This window comes from Phoenix dactylifera, chromosome 13 (assembly GCF_009389715.1).
Source record: "Phoenix dactylifera cultivar Barhee BC4 chromosome 13, palm_55x_up_171113_PBpolish2nd_filt_p, whole genome shotgun sequence".
Classification (NCBI taxonomy): Eukaryota; Viridiplantae; Streptophyta; class Magnoliopsida; order Arecales; family Arecaceae; genus Phoenix; species Phoenix dactylifera.
Window position 1 is genome coordinate 2,830,741 of NC_052404.1, and position 26,068 is coordinate 2,856,808.

Consider the following 26,068-nt stretch of genomic DNA (forward strand, 5'->3'; position numbering starts at 1 on the left):
GGCGCAAGCCGAGGCGACCGGTCGGGGCTTCCGGCTAGTCTACTCCCGGGATGATCATCGGGCTAGCCAGGCATCCGAGGGCCGTCAAGCCTCAGGAAATTCCGCTCGTTGGTCGGCCAAGGCTGGCGCAAGCCGAGGCGACCGGTCGGGGCTTCCGGCTAGTCTGCTCCCGGGATGATCATCGGGTTAGCCTGCCATCCGAGGGCCGAGCCTCGAGACATTCCACTCGTTGGTCGGCCAAGGCTGGCGCAAGCCAAGGCGACCGGTCGGGGCTTCCGGCTAGTCTGCTCCCGGGATGATCATCGGGCTAGCCAGGCATCCGAGGGCCGTCAAGCCTCAGGAAATTCCGCTCGTTGGTCGGCCAAGGCTGGCGCAAGCCGAGGCGACCGGTCGGGGCTTCAGGCTAGTCTGCTCCCGGGATGATCATCGGGTTAGCCTGGCATCCGAGGGCCGAGCCTCGGGACATTCCACTCGTTGGTCGGCCAAGGCTGGCGCAAGCCGAGGCGACCGGTCGGGGCTTCCGGCTAGTCTGCTCCCGGGATGATCATCGGGCTAGCCAGGCATCCGAGGGCCGAGCCTCGGGAAATTCCGCTCGCTGGTCGTGCGCTTGTCGCTCGCTGCCCGACGGGGTTTCTCCGTGGCCAGCCGCGATCATGTTTCTCCTTTTCTCTAAGCGTTGCCTGGGGGAACACGAGAAGGGCATTAAACGCTAATTAATGCGTTACCTGGGAAATCGGATCGCCAGCTGCTGCTTGCGAGGAGTGTTAGTTGAGCGGCCGCGATACGCGGGTTCTTCGAGGAGGATACGGCCTGGGCGCGAGCGGAGATATGTGGACCTAGGGGTACATGACACCCGGATTGTCCTGCACAAAGAATGCGGTTTAAGGAGAATGACGCTTAGGAAATCGCGGAGAGATACGCCTCGGAAGCCGGAACGGCTCCGGTTTCAATGCGCCTGCATTTATTGGAGCCACCCGCATCGGAACGACCAGGGGGCCGCAGTTTGGCTATAAATACAGGTGCAGGTACGATGGAGTTTGCCAAGCCGGAGCTGTTCAGGTTGCCATGGATCGCGGACCTCCTCCTTGGCATATGACTGAGAGACTCCTGTTGAAGGAAAGGGGAGGCGCTCCCCTTGCGACTTCAGCCAACTAGCCGTTTCATCTGGGATCAACAAGGAGGGTCTTCCCGGCGGAACTCCGCTCTAGGCGTTTCATCCGGGATCACATCTCCCCTCCTTGAAGTTCAGCCTCCCGATTGAGCTCTGCACCAGACGCTCAGTCCGGGACCGCGCCTCCATATGCTCTTCCCCCTCGAATTCCTTCTCTTTCCTACCACTGGGGAGGATGGGAATATCCTTTGGAGGCGGCGTTCCCCTGGGGGCAGCGGGAGCTTCTTCTGCGGCGGCTCCTCGTCTTTTTGGTGAGGTGCTGGATGGCGCCTCCGGTTAGAAGCACCCACTTCTGGTGGGATTGCAGCTGCTTTGGGTTGAGGGTTTGGGATCCTCGGTCCTCAGCTCCACGGATTCTCCACCTCTTCTTTGCTTTCTTTACTCCCTAATTCCCCTCTGGGAATTCCTTGTAATCACACGAGCACGCCATTGTAACCAGAAATTATTGAAATGAAAAGTGTTGCACCTTTTCAAATTGTCTTTCTGGCCTTGTTGTTCTACTGGTAATACATCCGCAGGTTAGCGGAATTCCAGCCCCTTGGAATTTCTCGGCCATCTAGGGCTTCCAACTGGTAGGAGCCAGGTCGGTTTACCCAACGAACTTTATACGGGCCTTCCCAATTCGGCGCTAGCTTCCCACCTTCCGTAGGTTGAGATGCCTTAGCTCGCCTCAGCACCAGATCTCCAATTCTGAAAAGCTTCGGTCGGACTTTGGAGTTGTAATATCGGGCCACCCTCCGCTGATACATTGCCATCCGAACCTGCGCCATTTCCCTTGCTTCTTCCAAGAGATCCAGGTTCCCTCGGAGTTGCTCCGAGTTGGCCTCGGGTCGGTGTGCGGCTACCCGAGGTGAGGGAAGTCCGAGCTCTACGGGGACAACGGCTTCCGTGCCATAGGTTAGGCTGAAAGGCGTCTCCCCGGTAGGAGTCCGATGCGTGGTCCGATACGCCCAAAGGACATTCTCGAGTTCCTCGACCCAAGCTTGCCCCGTCCGTCCGATCCGCGCTTTGATACCTTGGAGGATTGTCCGATTTGTGACCTCGGCCTCGCCGTTGGTTTGGAGATGCGACACGGACGTGAACCGATGTTCGATCCCGAACTCCTCGCAGAAGTCTCGGAAATGCTTGTTATCAAACTGTCGACCGTTATCCGAGATGAGGACCCGAGGTACCCCAAATCGGACAATGATGTTCTTCTTTACGAACTTCCGGACTTGCGCCTCCGTGATGGTGGCCAGTGGCTCTGCCTCCACCCACTTGGTGAAGTAGTCGATGGCGACAATCAAAAATTTCCGCTGGGCCGAAGCGATGGGGAATGGTCCGAGGATATCCATTCCCCACTGTGCAAAGGGCCAGGGGGCGGTGATTGGCGCCAAGGGAACAGAGGGGACTCTCTGGATGTTGGCGTGGCGCTGGCAGGCGTCGCATTTCCGTACGTGATCCTTTGAGTCTTCCAATAAGGTCGGCCAATAGTAGCCTTGCCTCATGATCTTATGTGCCAGGGACCTAGCCCCCAGGTGCGATCCGCAGATGCCTTCGTGGACTTCGCTGAGGGCGTAAGCCGCTTCCGAAGGGCGGAGGCACCTTAAGAGGGGGGCGGTGAACGAGGTCCGATACAGCCTCCCTTCGTAGAGTACGTAGTGGGCGGACTTCATAACAAGTCGCCGAGCTTGATCTTCATCTTCGGGGAGGATCCCTTCGGCGAGGTAAGCTACAAGCGGGTCCATCCAAGATGGTTCCGGATCAATTGCCATTACCGCTTCAGCCTCGCCGATGCTCGGGGCATCTAGGGTCTCCAGGTATATCGCCCTTGACAAGTTGTGTGCCTCAGCGCCCACCAAGCGGGACAACCTGTCGGCCCTAGCATTTTCGCTCCTTGGGACCTGCTGAATGTCAATACTGCCGAGGTCGGGAATGAGTGCTTGCACCTTCCGGACGTAGCTCTGCATGGTCGGGCTCCGTGCCTCGAACTCCCCTCGAACCTGCCCGACCACCAGCTGGGAGTCGGTGAAGACCTTCAGACGCCGGATGCCGAGCTCCTTGGCGAGTTTGAGTCCCGTGACTAGGGCCTCGTACTCCGCCTCATTGTTGGTCACTGGAAATCCGAACCTCAAGGCATACTCGGCTATCACTCCATCGGGATTGGTAAGGACCAGCCCAGCCCCTCCACCTTCAGGGTTCGACGACCCGTCAATGTGGAGCGTCCAGATCGGGAGATCGAGGCTGGGTGTTTCCGGCGGCCTAGGTTCCGCCTCCTGCACAGTGCACTCAGCGAGAAAGTCCGCGAGCACCTGGGCCTTGATGGCGGGCCGGGGCTGGTAGCGGATGTCGAACTCACCAAGTTCTACTGCCCACTTCACCAGCCGTCCCGCATTCTCAGGATTGCTGAGGATCTGCCGCAGTGGTTGATCGGTCAAAAGGGTGACAGAATGAGCCTGGAAATAGGGGCGAAGCCTCCTGGTCGCAGTCAGCAGCGCGAAGGCGATCTTTTCAGCCTTCGTGTACCGCGTCTCGGCATCCCGGAGGACTCGGCTGGTGTAGTACACGGGCTTCTGAAGTTTTGCCTCTTCCCGAACCAGTACTGTGCTGACTGCGGTTGGGGAGACCGCCAGGTAAAGGTAGAGCATCTCCCCCTCTTGCGGCTTGGACAGCAGGGGAGGAGACGCCATGTACTCCTTGAGCTGGTCGAACGCCACTTGACATTCAGCCGTCCAGAGGAAGTCTTTCGGGCGCTTCAACACCTTGAAGAATGGTTGGCAGCGTTCGGCCGATTTTGCCACAAATCGTCCGAGCGCGGCGACCCTTCCAGCGAGCTCCTGAACCTCCTTCACTTTGGTCGGAGGGGACATATCTTGGATGGCCTTGATTTTGTCCGGGTTGGCCTCGATCCCCCGCTGGTTGACAATGAAGCCGAGGAACCTCCCGGCCGAAGCACCAAAGGCGCACTTCGCTGGGTTTAGCTTCATACGAAACTTCCGCAAGGTGGCGAAGGTCTCCTCCAGATCCGCAATGTGCTGATCCGCATGGCGGCTCTTTACCAGCATATCGTCCACGTACACCTCCATGTTCCGGCCGATCTGCTCCTTGAAGATTTTATTGACGAGGCGCTGGTAAGTAGCGCCAGCGTTCTTCAGACCGAAGGGCATTACCTTGTAACAGTACAGCCCCCTGTCTGTTATGAAGGCCGTTTTCTCCTCGTCCTGTGGAGCCATCATTATTTGGTTGTAGCCGGAGAAGGCGTCCATGAAAGACAGCAGCTGATATCCGGAAGTCGCGTCGACCAGTTGGTCTATTCGCGGAAGCGGAAAGCTATCCTTGGGGCACGCCTTGTTCAGGTCGGTGTAGTCGACGCACATCCTCCACTTCCCGCTCGCCTTCCGGACAAGTACGACGTTTGCCAGCCACTCGGGGTAGCTCACTTCCCTTATGAAACCTGCCTCCAAGAGTTTGTCTACCTCCTGGTCGACCACCCGGATCCGATCCGGGGCACAGTGTCTCTTCTTTTGCTTTACTGGTCGGTGGGTCGGGTCGACGTTGAGGGCGTGAGAAATGACCTCCGGGTCGATCCCAGGTACATCGGCCGCCGACCAGGCAAACACATCAGCATTGGCTCGGAGGAATTCCACTAACCGGAGCCGAGCTTCCAAGTCGAGGTTGGCACCGACCCGGACCGTGCGGTCCGGGCGGCCTTCTTCGAGGGGAACTTCGATTACGCCCTCGGCCGGCTCCCCGTGCCGCAAGGCCACTTCGTCTCTGGCGTCAAGGGACTCGACGCTTAGGGCCTCCATGGGCTTCTTCCCTTTGAGAGTTGCTAGGAAACACTGCCGTGCGGTTGGTTGGTCACCTCGGACCTCTCCAATCCCGGCCGCCGTGGGGAACCGCATGAGCAAATGGTAGGTAGAAACCACCGCGCGAAGGGCGTTCAGTCCGGGTCGTCCGAGGATAGCGTTGTAGGCCGAGGGGACACGGACGACCAAGAACCCGAGTCGCACCGTGGCTTCTGCGGGTGCAACGCCCGCAGTCACAGGCAGCTCAATGACACCTTCGGCCGAGATAGCGTCTCCAGTGAATCCTATGAGGGGGGTGGATGTTTTGTGCAACAATTGTCGGGACAAGCTCATCTTTTGGAAGGCCTCGTAATACAAAATATCAGCTGAGCTTCCACTATCCACAAGAACACGCCTTACATCATAGTTCGCCATAGTGAGAGAGATCACCATGGCGTCATCGTGGGGAGTCTGAACCCCCTTTACATCTTCATCACAAAAAGCGATTACATTTCCGACCCGCTGCCTCTTCGCGACGGCCACTCCTGATGCTTCCGCCGAGCCCCCTGCGTTCCTCACGGGCCGAGAGCAGCCCCCAGTGATGGTGTGGATCACTCCCGCAACGGGTCGATTCTGCTCCCGAGGCTCCTGAGGGGCCGGGTCGGCCGGACGCGGGTCTGCCGGAGGACGTCGGTCGTTTACATATCGACCGAGACGCCCTCGGCGAATGAGAGCCTCGATCTCGTCCCGAAGCTGGAAGCAGTCTTCGGTATCGTGGCCGTGGTCTCGGTGGTACTCACAGTATGCCCGAGAAGGCCTCCTCCCAGGGATCTTCTTCATCTGCCTCGGGACCGGGAGGTCCTCCCGCCCCTTGACCTCCATGAGGATCTGGGCCCGGGGGGCCAGGAGTGGGGTGTACCGGTTGAAGCGTCGGTGCGGAGAACGAGGGCGTGTGGCGCCGTGGTTCCTTGCTGGTGACGGGCTTCTGCGCCGGCGTTGAGGCGTCGGGCTCCTCCTCTGGGGTGCCTCTTTTCGCCTTTTCTTCCCGGGCTTTAGAGGGGCCTCGGCGGCCTCCTTGTTCCGGTGGGAGGCTGCCTCCTCGGCGTCTGCATACTGGTTTGCCCGAGATAACAGCTCCGGGAAGCTCCGCGGCAGGCGTTTGTCCAGGGAGAAGGTGAGTCTGCCCTTCCGGAAGCCACGCTTCAGGGCTGAGAGAGCCACTTCCTGGCTCAGGTTCCGGACCTCCAGTGTAGCCTTGTTGAAGCGAGTGAGATAATCCCGCAGGCTTTCTCCCTCGTTTTGCCGGACATCAAAGAGGGAGTCGGAGACCAGTCGCCGCCTGCTACTGACGGCGAAATGGCTGATGAAGAAGCGGGTGAACTGGTCGAAGGACTGGATGGAGTTAGCCTCCAGGCCGGCGAACCATGCCCTTGCCGGGCCACGGAGGGTCGCCGGGAAGGCCTTGCAGAGGAGCGGATCCGATGCTCCATGGAGGAGCATAAGAGTCCTGAAACTCTCCACGTGGTCCCGCGGGTCCGCCGCCCCGTCGTAGGGTTCGATCGCCGGCATTTTGAACCCCGGCGGGTTCGGGGTCCGCAGGATCCTCGAGGCAAGCGCCGGCTGGGAGGAGATCTCCAAGTCAGCGAAGGGATCTTTGGAGTGGCCCTTCAGGACCTGGAGCTGTCTGTGGAGATCGTCCACCCGCCGGTCCAGGGAGCGCGACCGGTGGGTGGGGGACAAGGAGCGGCGCGAGGGGGACCGACTGGAGTGCGGGCCCCTCGAGGACTGGGGTGTCTGAGAACGCGCCCGGGTCCGCCTCTCGTACCCCGCACAGCTCCGATGAGAAGGTCCTGGCAGAATGGACCGCACTCGAGAATCCTCCTCGCGCCGGCGCTCCTCTCCATGGGAGAGGAAGGAGCGCGGGTTGTGAGGAAGAGGCGAGTGCTCGGGGGGCAGCGGCTCCTGAGCCCGTTGCGGCACCCGAGAGATCACACCCTGCAGATTCTGCACTGCCTCCGCGAGGGTGCGAACCTGCTGGGCTAGCTGGTCGAACTGAGCAGCTTCGACCGTCTGAATGGGAGAAGGGGCGGTGGAGTGCTGCTGAGAGTGCGTTGGGGACGCAGCAGCCTCCCGGCCGGAGGCGCGAGAGGCTCCGCGACCGGAAGCATTGGAAGCTCCACGACCACCTCGCCGTGCCATTACGATCGTTCTAAGATTCGGGCCCTTCCTCTAGCGCCAACTATTGCTGGTGGTCCAAACCGAGAACGATTGGCACTGCGGTGTGAACGGGGTTCCGTCTGAGTTGTCTTGGTTGGTGTTGGTTGCGCTCCACCTTCCGCCAAGAAACCTGCAAACAAGCCTTGCACCACCACCAGGGTGGTGATGGCCCTCCGACGGTCAAGTCAGAGGAGATTGGAGGAGGAGGAGAGGTGATAATCGCAAGTAAGAGAGTGCTCTGGGAGATATTGCTCACCCCCCCTTTTTCCCCCCAGCCGCATATATACCTGGCTGGGGGGTCTCTCAGGGGGGTTCGTTATCGTGGGGCACGATAGTGTGGCCACTGACATGGCCGTTACAGGGCGTCGTGGAGCAGCACCGGGTACGGCCACGTCAGGGCATAGTGGGGCTCCGCTTTGTACGGCTGATGCAGGAGATCGTGGAGCAGCATCGGATACAGCCGTTGCAGGGAGTAGTGGAGCAGGAGGCCGCGGCGTGCCTCTGGGGAATAGCCTGTCGTTATCAAGAGATCTCCGACTCGGGGTCGGAGCGCTGGATCAAGGGGCAGCCGACTCGGGGTCGGGCTGCGGAGCCGAGGATGTCCGACTCGGGGTCGGATTGCTGGATCAAGGGGCAGCCGACTCGGGGTCGGGCTGCGGAGCCGAGGATGTCCGACTCGGGGTCGGATTGCTGGATCAAAAGGGCAGCCGACTCGGGGTCGGGCTGCGGAGCCGAGGATGTCCGACTCGGGGTCGGATTGCTGGATCAAAAGGGCAGCCGTAGTCTTCCTGGGCGCGCGTGCCGGTCACGTGGGGCATGGCGGCTTAGTTCCCCCGTAACACCTACAATATTAATGCCATTAAAAAAATAACGATTTTAAATTAAAACGACCAACGTACACTTAATGGATATATGTGCAAAAAAATATATTTATAAGACGATCGCGATGGAGAACGAAAAAATAATTTTAAAATTTTATTTTATTTTTAATTAATAATAAATATGATTTTTATTAACGGGGGTAGAAGAGCCGTCACATTAGGGGTATATGTGCGAAAACAATGTTTTACGGGGTACAGAAATAAATATAAATTCGAAGGGGGTATTCACGTAAATTTATATTTTTAAAGAAAAGTATTCATTAAAAAAAACCCAAATTTATATGCAGAATGAGCTAAGGGCATTTATGTAATTTCATGCTCTTCTCCTCGCCGCGTTGCGATGGGCGACGAAGAATCCTCTCCCGACTGGGAAAGCCGACCCCCCGCCCAAAAATTCCAAGCCCTAGCTACGACCGCACAACTCCCGAACTACTCACCCTCCCCCGGCGCACGTTAGTGCCCACCCTTCGCTTTCCTGCTTACCGCCTCTCCCCCCCCCCTCCTTTCTCTCTCTCCAATCGCCTCGCGGTCTCTTCTTTACCGTCACGCGCTCGCCATGCCTTTTGCCACCTCTCCCAATCCCTCTCGCTCTCGGACTCCCCCTCCTCCTCCCCTGCCCCCTTCTCTTCCTCGTCTCACGTGTCGCCCGCACGTGCGAAGTCGTCCCCGCCTCGGCTTCTCTCCCCCCCCCTTTATACACCGCCCCCCTTGGGCTTCTCTCCAGGGTCTCCTTCGCGTGCGGGCGACGACGGTCTGAAAAACCTAGCGAGCCTCCCACCCCATGGACCCGCGGCGCCGCCACAAGAACGCCGGCAACGGCCTTTCGTACTCCAATCTCTTCGATCTCGAGGTGATTGTTCTTGCTTTTCGCCCCCAATTCTGTGTTGCTTCTGGGATCTTGCTGCGTTTTCGGGCTCAATGATCCGGTCTTTCTGGAGAAAATAAGAATTGGAGCCTTTTGCTTGAACATTGCTCGGGGCCTGCGTTTGTGTTCGTGTTCTGGTCTTGATATCTGCTTGCTTGTTGTACGTAATGTAAGGTTTCGTGGGGAATTTAGGGTTCTTGCGATTTCATGAGTATAAATTTCGGGGTGCCGGTCGTTGTATTTTTGGTCAGAAATTCAGTTATTCGTTTTTCCTGCTGTCTTTCTCTATTGCTGTGTTTATTGATGGATTAGGAGGATAATACGCTTTTCGCACAGATTGTGTTGCTTGACGATTTTTCGTTTGCACTTGTGGATTTTCTTTTCTTTTCTTTTGTCTTTTTTTTGGTTGTTCTGCAGGAGCTGATATATGGTCTTAAGTTTGGATATATTTGTTAACTTTATTGGTTATTTATTATGCATGTTGGTGTTCTTCTTGGGTTTTGTGTAGTCTTTGATGACTTTTCAAGTCCCCCGGCTGGAAGATGATTTTGATAACTATGGCAATGATAGTCAGGATGAGAGCAGTAGCAGCCAAGGTAGGCTATTGTTTTTATTTTTGTTATCAGTTTGTTTTCATTCACCGTTCTGTTATTCATGATTTAGTGGAACCTATGCCTGCATTTCAAGTTCTAGTTTCAATTATGATTTAATTATATATTTTCTCATAAAGTAATGCTGCCTTACTATGATGGTAGATATTAGAATTTTGCTAGTTTCCCTTAGGTGCCAGTATATGATGCGTATATATTCTTGTTTGGTTGATTGATGATCAGACCACGGAGCCATGCTGGACCGTAGTACTGGAGCTATCACTGTTAGGTCTTCAGACTTGAGTAGGAGGCGGAAGAAGCGTTTAGTTGAGTCCGAGGCTGCATTGAACTCTTCGTTATGGAAAGATGCTGATAGTAACAGTCAGGATGATGAAGACTATGAATCACAAATCACTGAGGAGCAGTACCGTGCAATGCTCGGAGAGCATGTACAAAAGTATAGGAGGGTGAGGTCTAGAGATTCCTCATCGGGGTTGGCTTCTGCTAGGATGGCAATGCCAGGTCTGAAACGCAGTAACGGTACAAAGGTGGGGAAGTTCAGTAGTGAGCCTATACTTTCTGCTAAGGAAGAGGTAGCATTACGGGAGATTGAAAGATCACCAGAGTATTACGAGGCTGATTTTGATTTCGAATATGGTGGGAGCAGCAGGCTTTCTTCCTCTACTGATTCCGTTCATCTGGATATCGGGGAGGGTATCACATATAGGATACCTCCAACTTATGATAAGCTCGTGACTACCCTGAAGTTGCCAAGTTTTTCAGACATTCGGGTAGAGGAGTATTTCCTAAAGGGCACATTGAACTTACCGTCTCTGGCAGCTATGGTGGCTACAGATCGAAGATTCGAGGCTTGGAATCAAAGTGGGTTGGGTGAGCCTCAGCCACAGTATGAATCACTTCAGGCCAGATTGAAGGCATTTCCATCTGGAAATTCAAATCAGAAGTTCACTCTCCAAGTGTGTGATGTTGGTCTGGATCCCTTTTCAATTCCGGAAGGAGCAGCTGGGAGGATACGGCGGTCAATTATGTCTGAAACTGGTACCTTACAGGTCTGCTATGTTAAAGTCTTGGAAAAAGGGGATACATATGAGGTCAGTTCTGATCATTAGAACTTTTATTGGGAGGATGTTCCTTTTTAGTATTATAACAAACCTTTTTTTTAAAAAAAATCTTTGATATTTTAATTACAGATTATTGAGCGCAGCTTGCCTAAGAAGCAAATAGTGAAGAAAGAGCCTTCAGTAATTGAGAAAGAGCAGGCAGAGAAGATTGGGAAATTGTGGGTGAATATCGCGAGAAGAGATATTCCAAAGCATCACAGGATTTTTACTAATTTTCATAAGAAACAGCTTGCGGATGCCAAGCGCCTCTCAGAGGCTTGCCAAAGAGAGGTTATTTTTTGTTTTAAGTTTTGCAGCTTTACATTTTACTGAGATCTTTTCTGATTTTCTCTGCTCTCTTATTAAATCTTTCATTTTCTGGAATCTTTAATCATTTTTTGCTTTAACAAGTTCCACATAACAACATCCAGGTAAAATTCAAGGTGAGCAGGTCACTCAAATTGATGAGAGGTGCTGCAATTCGTACTAGAAAGCTTGCTAGAGACATGTTGATATTCCAGAAAAGAATAGATAAGGAGCAGGTATACATTTTTATCCAAGTAATAAACAATATTATCATTTTAAATTTTGGTTGTAATCCCATAGTGGTGTTAATGGAGATTCTTTAGTTTAGATATGTAAATATATTTTATATGTGTATAACTTCATAGTTTAGTCATCTAAGCCAGTAATATAAGACTACCAATCTAATATTCTATTTATTTTTTCCGGGGTCACATATTGATAGTCGGATATCTATATATACTTTTAGTTGAAGTTTTTGTTTCTATGCAATGATCATGGCTATAATTGATGTGTAGACTCTGTCCTGTTCATGTCTTTGGGATGGTCGAAAGAACCATTGTAGTGCACAAGTTCAATATAATAAATGCCAATTTTTGCGAAATGGTATTTATCTATTTGTCCTCAAACTTGATTAGGTGGGAGAACTTGCGCATAGATCATGTCTTAAGATGGCCAACCTTCAAGAAGTTTGATCCCAAGGTTTAAAAAATTGGTGTCAATGTTGGTACCAGTTTTTGGCCGGATCGATATGGTACCAATCCATCCTGTACTGACACATGATATGGGGCTCTATCTAGATATCATATTAGGACACCAAAAATCCCACTTTTATTATTATTTTTTCTTTTTTTGTTTCCAAAGCTTGTTGTATGTTGCGGTGATTTGTGTTTTAGATGCATTTTCAATAGCTATGTGACATCAGAGTTCGATAACAGTGCCGGCACTAATTGAGTCAACATGGATCAATAAATTAGCAACATTTATAATTAAAATGATAAATAAAGCGGGCCTTGTAAAAGAAAATGTATAATAAATCAATTTATAAATTTAATCCCAAGTAGAGCGTTTATACTTCATGGAGACATCTGGGCCTTATTTGTAGTCAGGACCTTAGATATTATACTGGCCTGGATATTGCCCCATCCTTGCTGGTCATATGATGTTTGATAATTACTTAGTTGTGGCTCCTAATATTGTGATCGTGTGTGTGGTCGTAGGAGACTAGCCGTCCCTGCACAAGATAGTGGGAGGTAGCACCATACTTCGCCTTTGGCTGTACCTATATCCATATGAGGGATAATATGCATAGTTTGATTCCAGATAAGATGAGTGGAAGAATGCATAAAGATTGTACATTGGATGGCGCATACCATTCATTCTAACTTTCTGATGCAGTAGAAGATTCACCTCCAGCATAAGATGAGATCTACGCTTTATAGCTATTTGATACACTGTCAAATCTATTACTAATCTCCATTTCATTCAATGTAACAGCTTTCGCCTACTCTAATACTTCTCATCTCCTTTCACCTCCCATCTAATTTTTGCCATCAACTTGGCTTCTAATGTGCTATGTGTGCATATAAATCTCCTACCTCTGAAAATAGCTTCTCTCAACTGACTTTCAAGTTCTCTATGTACTTATCCCTAAAACCTTGATCATGTGAGTTGTGAGCTGCACCATCTTTGAATCCTCTTCTTTTGTAGGAAATCTCCCTATCATGTTTAGATTTTGTTTAGCTCCCATGGTTCTGATCCTGCACGTCATGCTATACTATACCTTATCGATGATCAGACTGAGCCCCTGAGAATAACCACCGCCACCTCTAGATTGTCCACCTTGACATCCAAACCCATCATTATGATTGTCATTATCATCAACTCTAGTGAGAGGATCTATCCATCTGGGCAAGTTAGGATCTAATGGCTCTTGTAGCTTGCTGTCATCTTTTGAGCTAGTCTATCACAATCTACCTCAATCGGATTGATGACTTACACTTCCCCTTGGACTTGCCTTGCGAATTGCCCTAAATGGCTCGGGAGATTTGTTCACCACGCCTTGACCTGAACATCTTTTGATCGAATCGCTAACCAGAGTCTTTGGTGCCCAAGGGTCTCTTGTTGGTCTCACTCGTCGTGGGCAATATATTCTCCTCTATCCATCCATCCCCATCACACACATCTGCCCCCTTCATGATGGTTCTGTCTAGTTGTGGAGGATCCTCAGGCTCATCTAGCATGGAATCATCTTGAGCTCACTGATCTGCAACCTATTCAACCTCCATTATCATCACGAACAAAGTCATCGCCCAACAGGTCTTCCTGTCTATTCCTCTTGCCTTGATTCAAGTATTTCGATCATGGCTTCATATTGTTGGGTGTCAAGTCCAAGTTGTGCAGCCTCTTGGTCGTTAAGCAGTTTCATATTTTGTTGTGAATCGAGGTGCAAAAGTACTTTATTTCTTCTCACATTCGCTGGATGACATAGTTTGTGAGAGGACTAAGATGGCAATCTTCCTCAAATTGAGTGCATCGATGACCTACTGGACCACTACTCCCATACATCTAGATAATTTAGGGTCGCATAAGACTTGGATACATTAAATCCCTACAATCACTAAAAGAATGACTCACTGGAACAATTTCCTCATGATACCTAGAGACATCCTTGAAATTGATTGTTGAGCTCCCATTTTCCAAAACCTTCACACCTGTCATGGAATATTTTTCCCTGATCAGATAGTGTACACTTCACATCAATGTTAGATATGAAATATAATGCATTATTTAGTTCACTATCTCATTGATTGCATTTGTAGGTAAGCTCAGATCCCTCGACATCTGTTGCACCACTGCCCTAACTATTTGCAAGTTCCTATTTATAGTGCTATCATGATTCCATGTATTTTTCTTTGTGTATACATATAGAGATGGAAACCATGCTATGCACCCCTAGTTTGTAAGGTTTTATATTTAGAAATGCCCAAAAGGTGATCTTTGGATAACCAGGACTAGGTTTAGAATCTTTAGATTGTTAAGGCAAACAACTAAAATGGGAATTTTATGTGACATGCACCTTGACAATTAATTTGCAAGACAACTTAGAGGAATGTTGAAAAGTTAGAGTCCATGGGGTTTAGGATGGTATGAGTCAACCTATAGCTTGCTTCAATTTCTGGTTCGGACCTTAACCTTGAACAAAAATGAACTATCTAGGTGATGTTTCTAAGTAAAATATATATTTTTGGATGACTATGATATGATTTAGGGAGTAGGATTTGGTTTTAAAGGGTTTAGGTCTATGGATGATTAAAAAAAGTAGTAATTTTTGTTTTTTTAGAATTTTGTTTGAAAGATTTAGTTCAATATCCATCTAATCTAGTGGATGTATGAAGTCATGTAATGTAAAGAAGGATGTTGTGACCTCATCATTAGTGTGTGAGGTCATCACTCCAACTTTAAGATAATCCAGACTGTTCAATAAACAAAATGACTAATGTTTTGTATGAACTAAAAGTCATCAAGTTAGTAAATCTAAGGTTGGATGTCTTGCCATTATTTCAATTTCATATTTTTTTGTTACTGTTTTTGTTTGATGACAATATCATCTATTAATTTCAATTTATCATCATTAGTAACTTTCCAACTAGCTTGGTGAAATTATTTTCTCCACCCTTGCAACATGCAGACACTTTCTCCCCTCTTATTAGACTATACACCTTCAACTGACTATTTTGAAGTCATTTTGCTGGGCATTAAAATTCTGTGGATGAAGTTTGTTACCCAAAGGAGTGTATTCTATGAACCCAAAATATCATCATTATCAGATTTTCTCTTGGCTAAACTATTAAAATGGAATTAGGTAGTAGGGAAAAAAACAGGAAAATCATTTAGACAAGCAATTAGCAGATATTGATGCTGATTTTAGACTTCTTCCCTTTCATGTGAGAAGCTATATCAGTGAACAAGCTTCCTGGATTAGACCATGTGGCATGAAAATGAGGTTTACTATGTCTACTCATAAATGATTTGGAATTTTTCCAATTTGGTACTAATTGTAAAACTGTTCAATCATATAGATTGACTTTTGTGAGAGCTTGGATATATCTCTATTAGGAATAAATGTGAGGTATGCTGTGCACTTCTTGAATAACTTGAAGTTGCTACAATTTTGTTTTCACTGTTATTTTCTTCTGAAGCGTCAAAATGGGGTCTACATGTCATGCAAGGATTTTGAGGCTTATATTTTTTTGTATTGGCTGTTGAGATCTACTTGAGAACTTTTGTAACACAAAGCTCTGTTCTCTCACTTGGCAGGCGGAACTGAGGAAGAAAGAAGAAAGGGATGCAGCTGAAGCTTTGAAGCGTGAAGAAGAGCTCCGTGAAGCAAAGAGACAGCAGCAGAGGCTCAACTTTCTCTTGTCACAAACAGAGCTGTACAGTCATTTTATGCAGAATAAGTCTACTACACAACCGGCTGAAACCTTATCCCTGGCAGAAGGTGAATCTAAAGCTCCAGAAGAGGAATTAATCCTTGGGGATGTCGAACCAGGAGAGGAAGAAGATCCTGAGGAAGCTGAATTAAAAAGGGAAGCTTTGAGGGCAGCTCAACAAGCTGTCTCCCAGCAAAAGAAGATAACAAATGCATTTGACAATGAATGTTTGAAGCTGCGCCAAGCTGCTGAAGTGAATGTTCCAGCAGATGATTCATCTATTGCAGGGTCTAGTAACATAGACCTACTGAACCCGTAAGTTAAATCCTACTCATTAATGCCACATCAGCAGGCATATGTAAGAGCCCTCCACCCTACCGTCAGAAGGGAAGAAAAGGGGGAAAGAGGAAATAGAATTCTGGATGCTTTTGTAGCAACCATAGTGTCTCTTATTTATTAGTTGAATTAACTGGTGATGCTTGATTACATATTTTAATTGATTGAACTCCTGTTTTTATTTTATTTTATCTTCAGCTCGACAATGCCTGTAAAATCGACTGTGCGGACACCAGATTTGTTCAAAGGCAGTCTTAAAGAATATCAGTTGAGGGGATTGCAGTGGCTAGTTAGTTGTTATGAGCAGGTAATTATTGGAGGAATCACCATGTGAAACTTCTTCAATGATAATGGGTTTTATCAGATGTTTATACACGCCACTGTAGGGATTTTCCCCCATTATTCATTCTTTAATTTTATCGTCTTTCCTTACAGGGTTTGAACGGTATCCTTGCTGATGAAATGGGCCTTGGAAAGACCATCCAAGCAATAGCATTCTTGGCTCATTTAGCTGAGGTTGGTCAATCCACCTCTTGTTTGTGGAAGTGATTGTTAGATTAATAATTCTTAACATTGAAGTTAGTCGCTAGAGTTCTATGTTTTACTTGGATGAGTCATAATTGTTTCTGCTGTTATGAAAGTAGGTTCACATTTAATTTGTCATTCCAATATTGTCACTAGGATGAATATTCAGCTTCAGTATTTTATGAATTTTGATTAGAATGCAAAGTTGTCAAAGATTTTTTTACAGTTGTCTAAAGGTGCTTCTCTTACATGCTTTTCAAATTGCTGCAAATAATTGTTTTGAGCAGGAGAAGAATATATGGGGCCCTTTTCTGGTGGTTGCACCATCATCTGTCTTGAACAATTGGGCTGATGAAGTTCATAGATTCTGTTCTGATCTGAAAATACTTCCTTATTGGGGTGGGCTCCAAGAAAGAATGGTACTTAGAAAAAATATCAACCCTAAGCGACTATATCGAAGGTAAGCTGTGTATAACTGTGATTCATTTTCATCACATCCTAACATTTTTCTAAGTTTATTTTTCCCTCATATTCTCATTGTATTGATCATTAAGGACTTGTTTTGTTGTTTTCTAGGGAGGCTCGATTCCACATACTAATCACTAGCTACCAGTTACTTGTGACTGACGAGAAGTACTTACGGCGTGTGAAATGGCAGTATATGGTATTAGATGAAGCCCAGGCAATAAAGAGTTCAAACAGGTAATTTGCCATCTCTTTTCAACTTGACTTGCAATCTTGCCTTAACTTATATACTTACACATTTTCTCCTGTTTTATTTTTTCTTGTAGCATTCGATGGAAGACATTACTCAGCTTTAACTGTAGAAATCGCTTGCTTCTGACTGGAACACCCGTACAGAATAACATGGCTGAACTGTGGGCCCTTCTTCATTTCATTATGCCGACTTTATTTGACAGCCATGAGCAGTTCAATGAATGGTTTTCAAAAGGGTATTTCTTCACCAGATGTTCCTTTTCAGTCTTTGAGCATTTTAATTTCATTATCTCTCTTGCTTATATATCCTGTTGTTTATGTTAGCATTGAGAACCATGCAGAACATGGAGGCACTCTGAATGAGCATCAGCTTAATAGACTGGTAAGCAATGTTGCTAACATAATAAGTTTTGTAATTTAAACTGAAAACCTTGTGTGTGAATTAAAATCAGTCTGCAAACATAATTAATTGAAAAATGGAACTTTGCAGACCTTAATAATTGTCCTCAATTTGAAACTAATTATAGATGATGAGACTGATGGGCTTGCACGTAAGTGCCTAGTTTTCTTTATTGGGAGTCAAATTGAATAATCATTTAGATTGAAAAAAAATGAATTATTAGCTAGTGAGCTATGATGTTACTTGAGAAACTTTGGGAATCTAAACACAATTCAAATTGATCCTGTTACCTTATATTATTAAAAATACAAGGAATTTTTAAGCACAATTGCTAGAGCTCTTGGAATAGTTAGAAAAATATCTTGTAATTTGTTTTGTTTCGTTCTCATTAATTAGGCATGTTTAAGCTTATGACCAATTTTGTTTATTTTTAGTTGCTAAAGCTTCATGGGATATCAACCTGACTTCTTCTTTTAACAGCATGCAGTTTTAAAGCCTTTTATGTTGCGTCGGGTTAAGAAAGATGTCATAACAGAGTTGTCTGGGAAGACAGAAGTCACAGTTCACTGTAAATTGAGCTCCCGGCAGCAGGCTTTTTATCGTGCTATAAAGAACAAGATATCCCTTGCTGAGCTGTCCGATGGTAGTCGCGGCCATCTAAATGAGAAGAAAATAGTTAATTTGATGAACATAGTTATTCAATTACGAAAGGTATTCTTCTGATTTCATCCACATTTTTTTGAACTCCTGCATTTCGTATGCTATTTGTTGTCTGTTTAGATTTTGATTTCCTGTAGTGCATCTAAAGTTAGGCAGGATGTAGGTAATTGTCATTGTAAGACAATAATTAGAAAAGGCTTTCTATATGTTGTTTTGTTAGTCTCTAGTAGTCATTTTTGATGGAAAAAAATATTGTTAGTTTCAAGTAGTCATGTTTCATTTGTTATCTAATGACAGGTCTGCAACCATCCAGAGTTATTTGAGCGTAATGAGGGAAGTTCATATTTTTACTTTGCGGATATCCCAAATTCTCTTCTTCCTCCTCCATTCGGGGAACTGGAAGACATACACTATGCTGGAGACTGGAATCCTATAACATACAAGGTTCTTTTCTATATCATTTTCTTACTCTATCATCTTATGAGCTTTCTGGCTATACACTTCTTTTCTTTTCCCTCCCTTTTCTCATTCATATCCATTACTGGATTTACTTTCTTATTTCAGGTGCCAAAGCTGGTCCATAAAGAGATCATCCAAAATGCTGAAATGCCTTCTTCAGTTTCTGGATGTCACATTCAGTGCGAATCTTTCAAGAGACTTTTTAATATATTTTCAACAGACAATATTTATCAGTCCACAGTGTCACAATACAGATGCTCAAATGATTATTGCATGAGTGATGGAGCATTTGGATTTACTCGTTTGATAGATTTATCCCCGGCAGAAGTTTCTTTTTTAGCTAATTGTTCTGTACTTGAAAGGTTGGTATTTTCTGTAATGAGGTGGGATAGACAGTTTATTGATGAAACTGTAGACCTGTTCATGGATTCAGAAGGTGGTGATCTTCAATACAATCACCTTAATAAAGGGGCGGTTAGGGCTGTCGCACGGATGTTGCTGCTGCCAACAAAATCTGAGGCAAGTTTACTTAGAAGAAGGCTTGCGACTGGCCCAGGTGATGACCCGTATGAGGCATTAATCTCCTCTCATCAGGATCGGTTCATATCCAATACCAGACTTCTGCATGCAATATATGTTTTCATTCCACAAGCCAGAGCCCCACCTGTAAGTTTCATTTGTTTCTTTCAGTTTCTTAAACATCCCACATCTCATAAATTTTCTTTTCACTATATAATAAATTGACATTATAGTGAAATCTACTTTGTTGCCCTGTTCTGTTTCTTCAGGTCTTGAAACTTAATCTCTGCTGTCTCAAGTTTTTCTTATATTTATGTATATGGCATGTTCCTATTTTCTCTATTGACAGTTGCTTTCTTCTCCACAGATTAACGCTTGGTGCCCTGACAGGAGCTTTGCTTACCAAATGGTTGAGGAATTGCAACATCCTTGGACAAAAAAACTGTTTGTTGGGTTTGCTCGTACGTCTGAGTTTAATGGTCCCAGAAAGCCTATTGATCCTCATCATTTGATACAAGAGATGCCCTCAGAATCACATGTTCATCCCTTGCTTGAGCTCCCATACAGCATATTTGGTTCCTGTCCACCGATGCAAAGCTTTGATCCTGCAAAAATGCTCACGGTATATAAGAGCTCCCCTTTTTTTCGTTAGAAATTGAAATGATATATTCTCTCCAAATTATGTTCAAAATGTATGTATTCATGTTGGTAAAGGCCTCACCTTTTTTATTTCCCTACTGAGTTGTTATATCTAGCCATTATTGTGGTAGTCATCTAGCATCATGCATATACTCTGAGGATTATTATTCGCTACTAAAGTAAATTCTCTCATTCATAGGATTCTGGAAAGCTTCAGACACTGGATATACTATTGAAACGTCTACGAGCTGAAAACCATCGTGTGCTTTTGTTTGCACAAATGACAAAAATGTTGAATATTCTTGAGGTATTTCTTGTCCCTTATCTTCATGGCAATTAGTTATCTATCCTGTGCAAGTACCTTTGTCATGGACTTCTTTATTTTTAAAATGAAATTCCAATGTTTGGATGAGAAAAGACTGCATATTTATTGTGGTTCGGCAACTTGGCTGTTAAAGGCTCAAATGTTTTCTTGTATGAGGGTGGAAATTGAAAGGAGGAACTTAATATATCATGGTGTTGGTATTAAAGAAAAGGATTTAACAGTTGTAGACCATCAGTTGAGAGTCATTTACTTTTATACAATAAAGTATCAGCAGATTCTCGAGCCAGCTATCTGGGAGTCGATTGCTTAGTATCTGGAATATACTACCTAGAATAATGCAACCACTTCTGAATCTTCCTGGAATCTTGAACTGCACCTGCCTCCTGACTGCTTTCTTAGTTGAAGTATTTCTAGAATATCTGCTTCTTTGCACCTTGCACTCGTTCCCGATTTTGATTTTGGCTTCTTTGTGGTGTTTGGCTTGCTTTCAAAAAACTAAAGCCTCCGACTGCCCTTTCTATTACAACACTTATAACTTGTATATCTTAACTGTCAACTAATTAAATGAATTACAAGCTGATGCTAATAATTAACTTCTCCCCATCCCCCCAAAAAAACACTTAAATGTAATTATTTTGCAGGACTACATGAATTACAGAAAATACAGATATTTAAGATTTGATGGATCATCCAATCTGATGGATCGTCGTGACATGGTTAGGGACTTCCAGCGTCGGTAAGCATTTAGTTTTTTTCACTGTCACAATTTATGTTTATGTATTTTTGTTGATGAGCAGAGAGCCATTGAACACTGTGGATCAGACTGACTTAAGATTCTCTTTCTTTTTGCAGGAATGACATTTTTGTTTTCTTGCTGAGCACTAGAGCTGGAGGACTTGGAATCAATCTGACAGCTGCTGACACTGTAATCTTCTATGAAAGTGACTGGAATCCTACATTAGATCTACAGGCAATGGATAGGGCACATCGGCTGGGTCAGACAAGGGAGGTCAGTGAAACCGATATCCTCCTATTTAGATTTTGATCCATACTGGAACTCTTGATTTTTGTGCGATCAAGGGTTTTATTCAAATGGGCTATCTATCAAAATCTTAAATATTATGATTTGTTATAACTTATACAGCAATTTCTACCTTCCACTATATGCATGAGGCCTTTTCTCTTTTATGCTTGGTATGTTTAGGGCTGTCAATGTTCCTTATAATCGGTGAAGGCCCAGCCAATAAAAATCAAGTGCTGATTCAGATCTCATGCCCTTTATCCTGACCTGGGCCAGAAACCTTGACGCCCAGCTAGCTGGATCTGGGCTTATAAGTTTTTGTAAAATATGAATAGGGCATAATCCAGGCTCAGCTTGACAAGAAACCCGGACTCCAGTCAGGTCTTGGCCTGTCATCCTTGGGCTAGCTATGGGCCAGGCCGTCTCAGGCTTGGGCCAGACCAGGCCTGTTCTGGCCCATTGGCATGCCTAAGTATATTAATATAAAATTGCTGCTTGCCCATAATACTGGCTGGTTGGCATGTCCATATTTTTTATTTTCCACTTAAAACTCAACTATGTTTATGACCTCATGTACTTACCTTGGAAGCAAACATGAGTTCCATCCTTCACATTTATTTCTAATTTAGAGAAACTAGAGGGAAGTGCAAGACAATGTCTTGTAGATATTTTTGGATTTCAGATGGTTATTTTGTGATATAAAACCCAGAACCCATGATATTTCCCTACACCATTTCTGAGATTCACATAAAATATGTAAATATGTGTATAATTTAAATATATCATGCAAATATTACTAAATTACAAAGTGAATGGAGATAGAAGCATGAGTGAGAGAGAGGTGTTCTCCATGTCCCTTTACTGTTTTCAGTTCACATGTTGAGTAAATCATACTTATGTATACAGCTTTTATGTAAATGCAAGAAGATGTTCCAGTCAGAATTTGTTTGATACAAATGATAAAAGAATTGAAGCCCACTATGCTATGGTTTCTATATGTCACAAGTGGGTTTGGGGCTTGAACTGTGTAGAAATCAACTAAATAATAAAGTTTTCTATCATATGAAAGAAAGCATTTCGACTCTGCTGGCTCATGGGCCAGCATGACCTTTTTCTACATGGTTAATTTCTAATTTTGATCTCCCTTATAGATGATGCCTTTTATGTATTCATATTCATCATCCCCAGCCTTTTGCCTCATAAAGAGGTTGTTTGAGCAATGCCTGATTTTTCTATGTTGGACAATAAGATAGAGAGTGCAAATATCAGGTGCTTATAACTTTGGTTTACTGGGATGTAACACGACATCTTATCTGTCAGACATTGCCTGCAGAGCTTCAGAGGGCTGAAGAAATAAAGCAGTAAGATGGAGAGATTTATGGTAGGGGCAGAATCTATGAATTCCTGAATCCTGAAAATTTGGGCATAACATGAATCACTTTTAATTGGCTTATTTTATCCAGAAGTTTTTAGATTAATTTATTTGAAGACTCCCTGCCTTCCTATCACTCTTCCTTAAATTCAGCAACTCCTCTCGGGTGGTCATGCACAGGATAAGTTTCCTGGCATCCAAACAAGCTCAAAATCTTTGTAGCTTAATTGTCTTCAAGAACGGAATGTTATGTACAGAAAAAGTCAGAATCTTACATTTATAAGCGTGTCTAGATTTTCCTTCATGTGTTTGTAGTGCTGTGTCAATTGTTTTCTTCCTTTGAATTGGATGGATATGACATACAGATCAGAAGTTTAATGCGTTCATTTAGTATAAATTTGTGTGGGAGATTCTGTTATTGTAATGTCTAGGCATCTCTTACACTTGCATATGTTGCATATACGAGCTTATGTTGCATCTCTTTTGAATTTACCTCATAGTAATTTGGCTAGATATGAAAGGCAACTCAAAATATGAAAATCATTGCTTTATGGTTTCATTAGCTTGTCATTCATCAGGCATATAGTGCATACAACATCTTTAAAGCTCGACTCTGCTATACGGGACTTTGTTTCTTAATCTTTTGCAATGTTAACCATGTAATTAAATACCTGCATTTGACGTGTTTTCTCTTTTTTTTTTTTTGTTTAGGTTACTGTATATAGGCTAATATGCAAGGAGACAATTGAGGAAAAGATCTTGCAAAGAGCAAGCCAGAAGAATACCGTTCAACAGCTGGTGATGACAGGTGGCCATGTGCGGGGTGATTTGATGGCTGAGGATGTTGTTTCTCTACTTCTTGATGATGCACAGTTAGATCAGAAACTGAGAGAAATACCCCTGCAGGTGATTATTTGTTCTTCTGTTGATTTTCTTTGTTTTCAATCTTTCCTTTTGAGGCTATAATTCATAATATTTAGATATGGTTTTGATCACCCTCATGTATCAGAGAAAATCTGCTGAAAAGTGCTACAAATAATGTTTTTTTTTTTCTTGATCAGAGGCGGTCCCTCATTTTCTGAAATAGATCAATCTCTCTACATTTTACATAATGATCTTAAAATTGGGTTTGGTAGCATGGTTGAAAAGTTCATGCAGTTCCTCTCTGTTGGGTTTCATATTAAAGATTCCATGCATCGAGATACCTGTTACTGCACACTGTAGAGTTTGAGCACTGCATATGACTGATCCTAATTATCCTCTATCAGGCCAAGGATCGGCAGAAGAAAAAACGAGTAACAAAGGGTATACATGTAGATGCAGAAGGAAATGTGTCTATGGAAGACGTGATGCAGGATGCAGAATATGAACCAGAGAATGCAACTAACAAAAAGGTATTTTTAATTTAATATTTACTTCTGAAGTTTTCCCATGTTTCCCGATCTTCAACTGGGATCAGCAATGGTTAATTGGGTAATTATGCCTCTTGAAGGATTTGAACTCCAAACCCATTGCATGGAAAACTGATGAGTATTCTTAATGATGTTTTTGTCATTTATGTACGGGTCCACCACATCTAGGTGGGCATTCCAGTATCTGATAGTGATTATGCTCTTTTTCTGTTGATCCTTCATCAAGATGCTGATTAAGAATTGAAGCGTGAATTTTGATATGCACTAACCACGCTCAGTTGTTACCATTAATGCTATCACAGCACAAACAAAATGCTTGCACACACCCAATATAAAAATATAGTAAGTTATTGATGTAACTGCATATGTTTGATTTAGTGACACTTTATGTGACTTTTGCTCAGAGGAAATCAGATTCTCAAAAGAAAAATCCTCCAAACCCACAGAATCCTCAGAAAACTGCCAAGAATGCAGATCTGCCTGTGGAGTTGGACGAACCTAGCCCAGGTGGATATGAGGAAGATCAGACCACGCAACAGAGGCCAAAAAGACTGAAGAGGCCAACGAAGAGCGTCAACGAGAACCTTGAACCTGCATTCAACTCCACCACCAACATGTTGACCACAAGCTCTACCAAAGCATCAGCCGTCATTATATGACTTGCCGTGGTGACGTTAGGGGTGTACAGGAAGGAATGGCATCTCATGCTCTTTCTCCAACTGCACAGAAGTTTTTGATGGAAGATTCAAAGCATGAATCAGTCTTTGGCTAGCCCTAAGGATTGAGATGGAGACCTAGAAGTTATCATGCGTTCCTATTTGTATGTCTGGGCCCGAGGCTCTATAGGCGAGGAGTGCATGCCCTCCATCCCGGGGAATAAGCATCACGAGCTTTGGAGCTGTATGAGGTTGCCTGTGGTCATCTAGATTCAAGAAACAATCAGTATGTGGTTGGCATTGGCACAGCAAATGGTTATGCGCAGAGTGGAATCTTCAGAATTAGTGGACGCTCAGACGAGAAGATATCTAGCGTATTGTTGGTTATATCTTAATATTTATTTGGTGTTAAATTCACAGTTTTGGTTTTCTTGCACCCAAGGCCATCAATATCTTCAGATTATAGAAAATGGCATGGTGAGGCTGCTGTGTAAATAAGCATTATAAGCATAGTGATAAGTTCTCACATGGTAGTATTCGTGTAAAATGGTCGTCTTTCTAGATGGCGCGCAGAAACAAATTAACGTTCCGTTTTTAGCACAATTAATATTGATTAAAACTGTACAAACTAGTGGACTACGGTCAGTTTGTTGCAGTTGGTAAAATTCTTTGATCTAGGCTTCTTGGAATTTCAGCTTCTTGGTCGTAGAAAGGAACTTTTCTAATAATCTTTTGCCATTCCTAATCATGCCATTATTTATTGTTGGCTTAAGTATGCCCTGCCTCCAAAGCAGACTGCTTTGGTTTATTTTAATATCCGCGTGAGCCACGTACTTGGCCTCTTGCCTTCATGATATATGTTGCATTTTTATTTGCATATTGGATTGTTGCCTTGATGCTTCAGAGACTGCTCAGATCATCAACCATTGATTATAAAGTTTGATGTTTCGTACATGAGTATATGATGCATGCAAAAGCATAAAGGTCTTAAAAATGTTGCCATTGTTCTTGGAGAAGCTTACATCAAGCTTTATGATGCCATCGCAAATTAAAAATCCACGGTCTGCTCGATACTCTAAACATGTCACATTTGCATACCTTTATTATTAAAATTTAATCCCTACCTAGCTTGGCTTGTCCATGGATTACGAGGGTGGTAGTGTTATCTTTTAGTTGCATTCCTCATGTTTGAGGTATAGAACTAATCCAAGAGGAAGAAGTAATTCATGGTTCTCATGGATCACTAGCTTTTTTTTCATTTTTCTTTTGTTGTCATACTTGTTTCTCTCTCTCTCTTTAAGAAAGAGTTCATTCCAACAAATAAGAGACATAAAAAGAAGGTGTGCATGTTATTTATCAGGTCTAGATTTTTTAACAAAAAATGAAGAAGAAATGAAGTTGAAATTAACAAGAAGCACATATTACAAGAAATAAATCAAGTAAGAATTGTTATCCTATTAATTCATTCCTAAAAACCAAATCTGACCATGAGCCCTTTCTACTATTCCTAATTACTATTGCTTATAAATTCTTTGTGGCAGGCAATTCATCCTATTCCAATTTCTCTATTCACCAACTCACCTTGCAACATTTGCCACTCGGAATAAGGCAATCAGCCATCCAAAGAGATATAATGCTCAAGTTTAGCGAAATAGAATTTAACATGAGAATCACAA

At 44.9% G+C, this 26,068-nt stretch overlaps 1 protein-coding gene across 1 annotated transcript; it reads left to right on the forward strand.

The window, feature by feature from the left end:
- The first annotated feature begins 8,443 nt into the window (after nucleotides 1–8,443).
- LOC103714686 (chromatin-remodeling ATPase INO80-like) lies at nucleotides 8,444–25,065 on the forward strand. The gene is made up of 22 exons (XM_008802043.4): nucleotides 8,444–8,886; nucleotides 9,410–9,497; nucleotides 9,735–10,603; nucleotides 10,703–10,903; nucleotides 11,044–11,154; nucleotides 15,236–15,666; nucleotides 15,886–15,994; nucleotides 16,123–16,203; nucleotides 16,500–16,672; nucleotides 16,789–16,914; nucleotides 17,004–17,165; nucleotides 17,254–17,311; nucleotides 17,810–18,040; nucleotides 18,287–18,433; nucleotides 18,554–19,114; nucleotides 19,335–19,589; nucleotides 19,806–19,913; nucleotides 20,573–20,667; nucleotides 20,784–20,940; nucleotides 23,036–23,230; nucleotides 23,593–23,718; nucleotides 24,141–25,065. The coding sequence occupies exons 1-22, from the start codon at nucleotides 8,818–8,820 to the stop codon at nucleotides 24,393–24,395; spliced, it is 4,608 nt and encodes a 1,535-aa protein (XP_008800265.1). The 5' UTR covers nucleotides 8,444–8,817; the 3' UTR covers nucleotides 24,396–25,065.
- The last annotated feature ends 1,003 nt before the right edge of the window (nucleotides 25,066–26,068 follow it).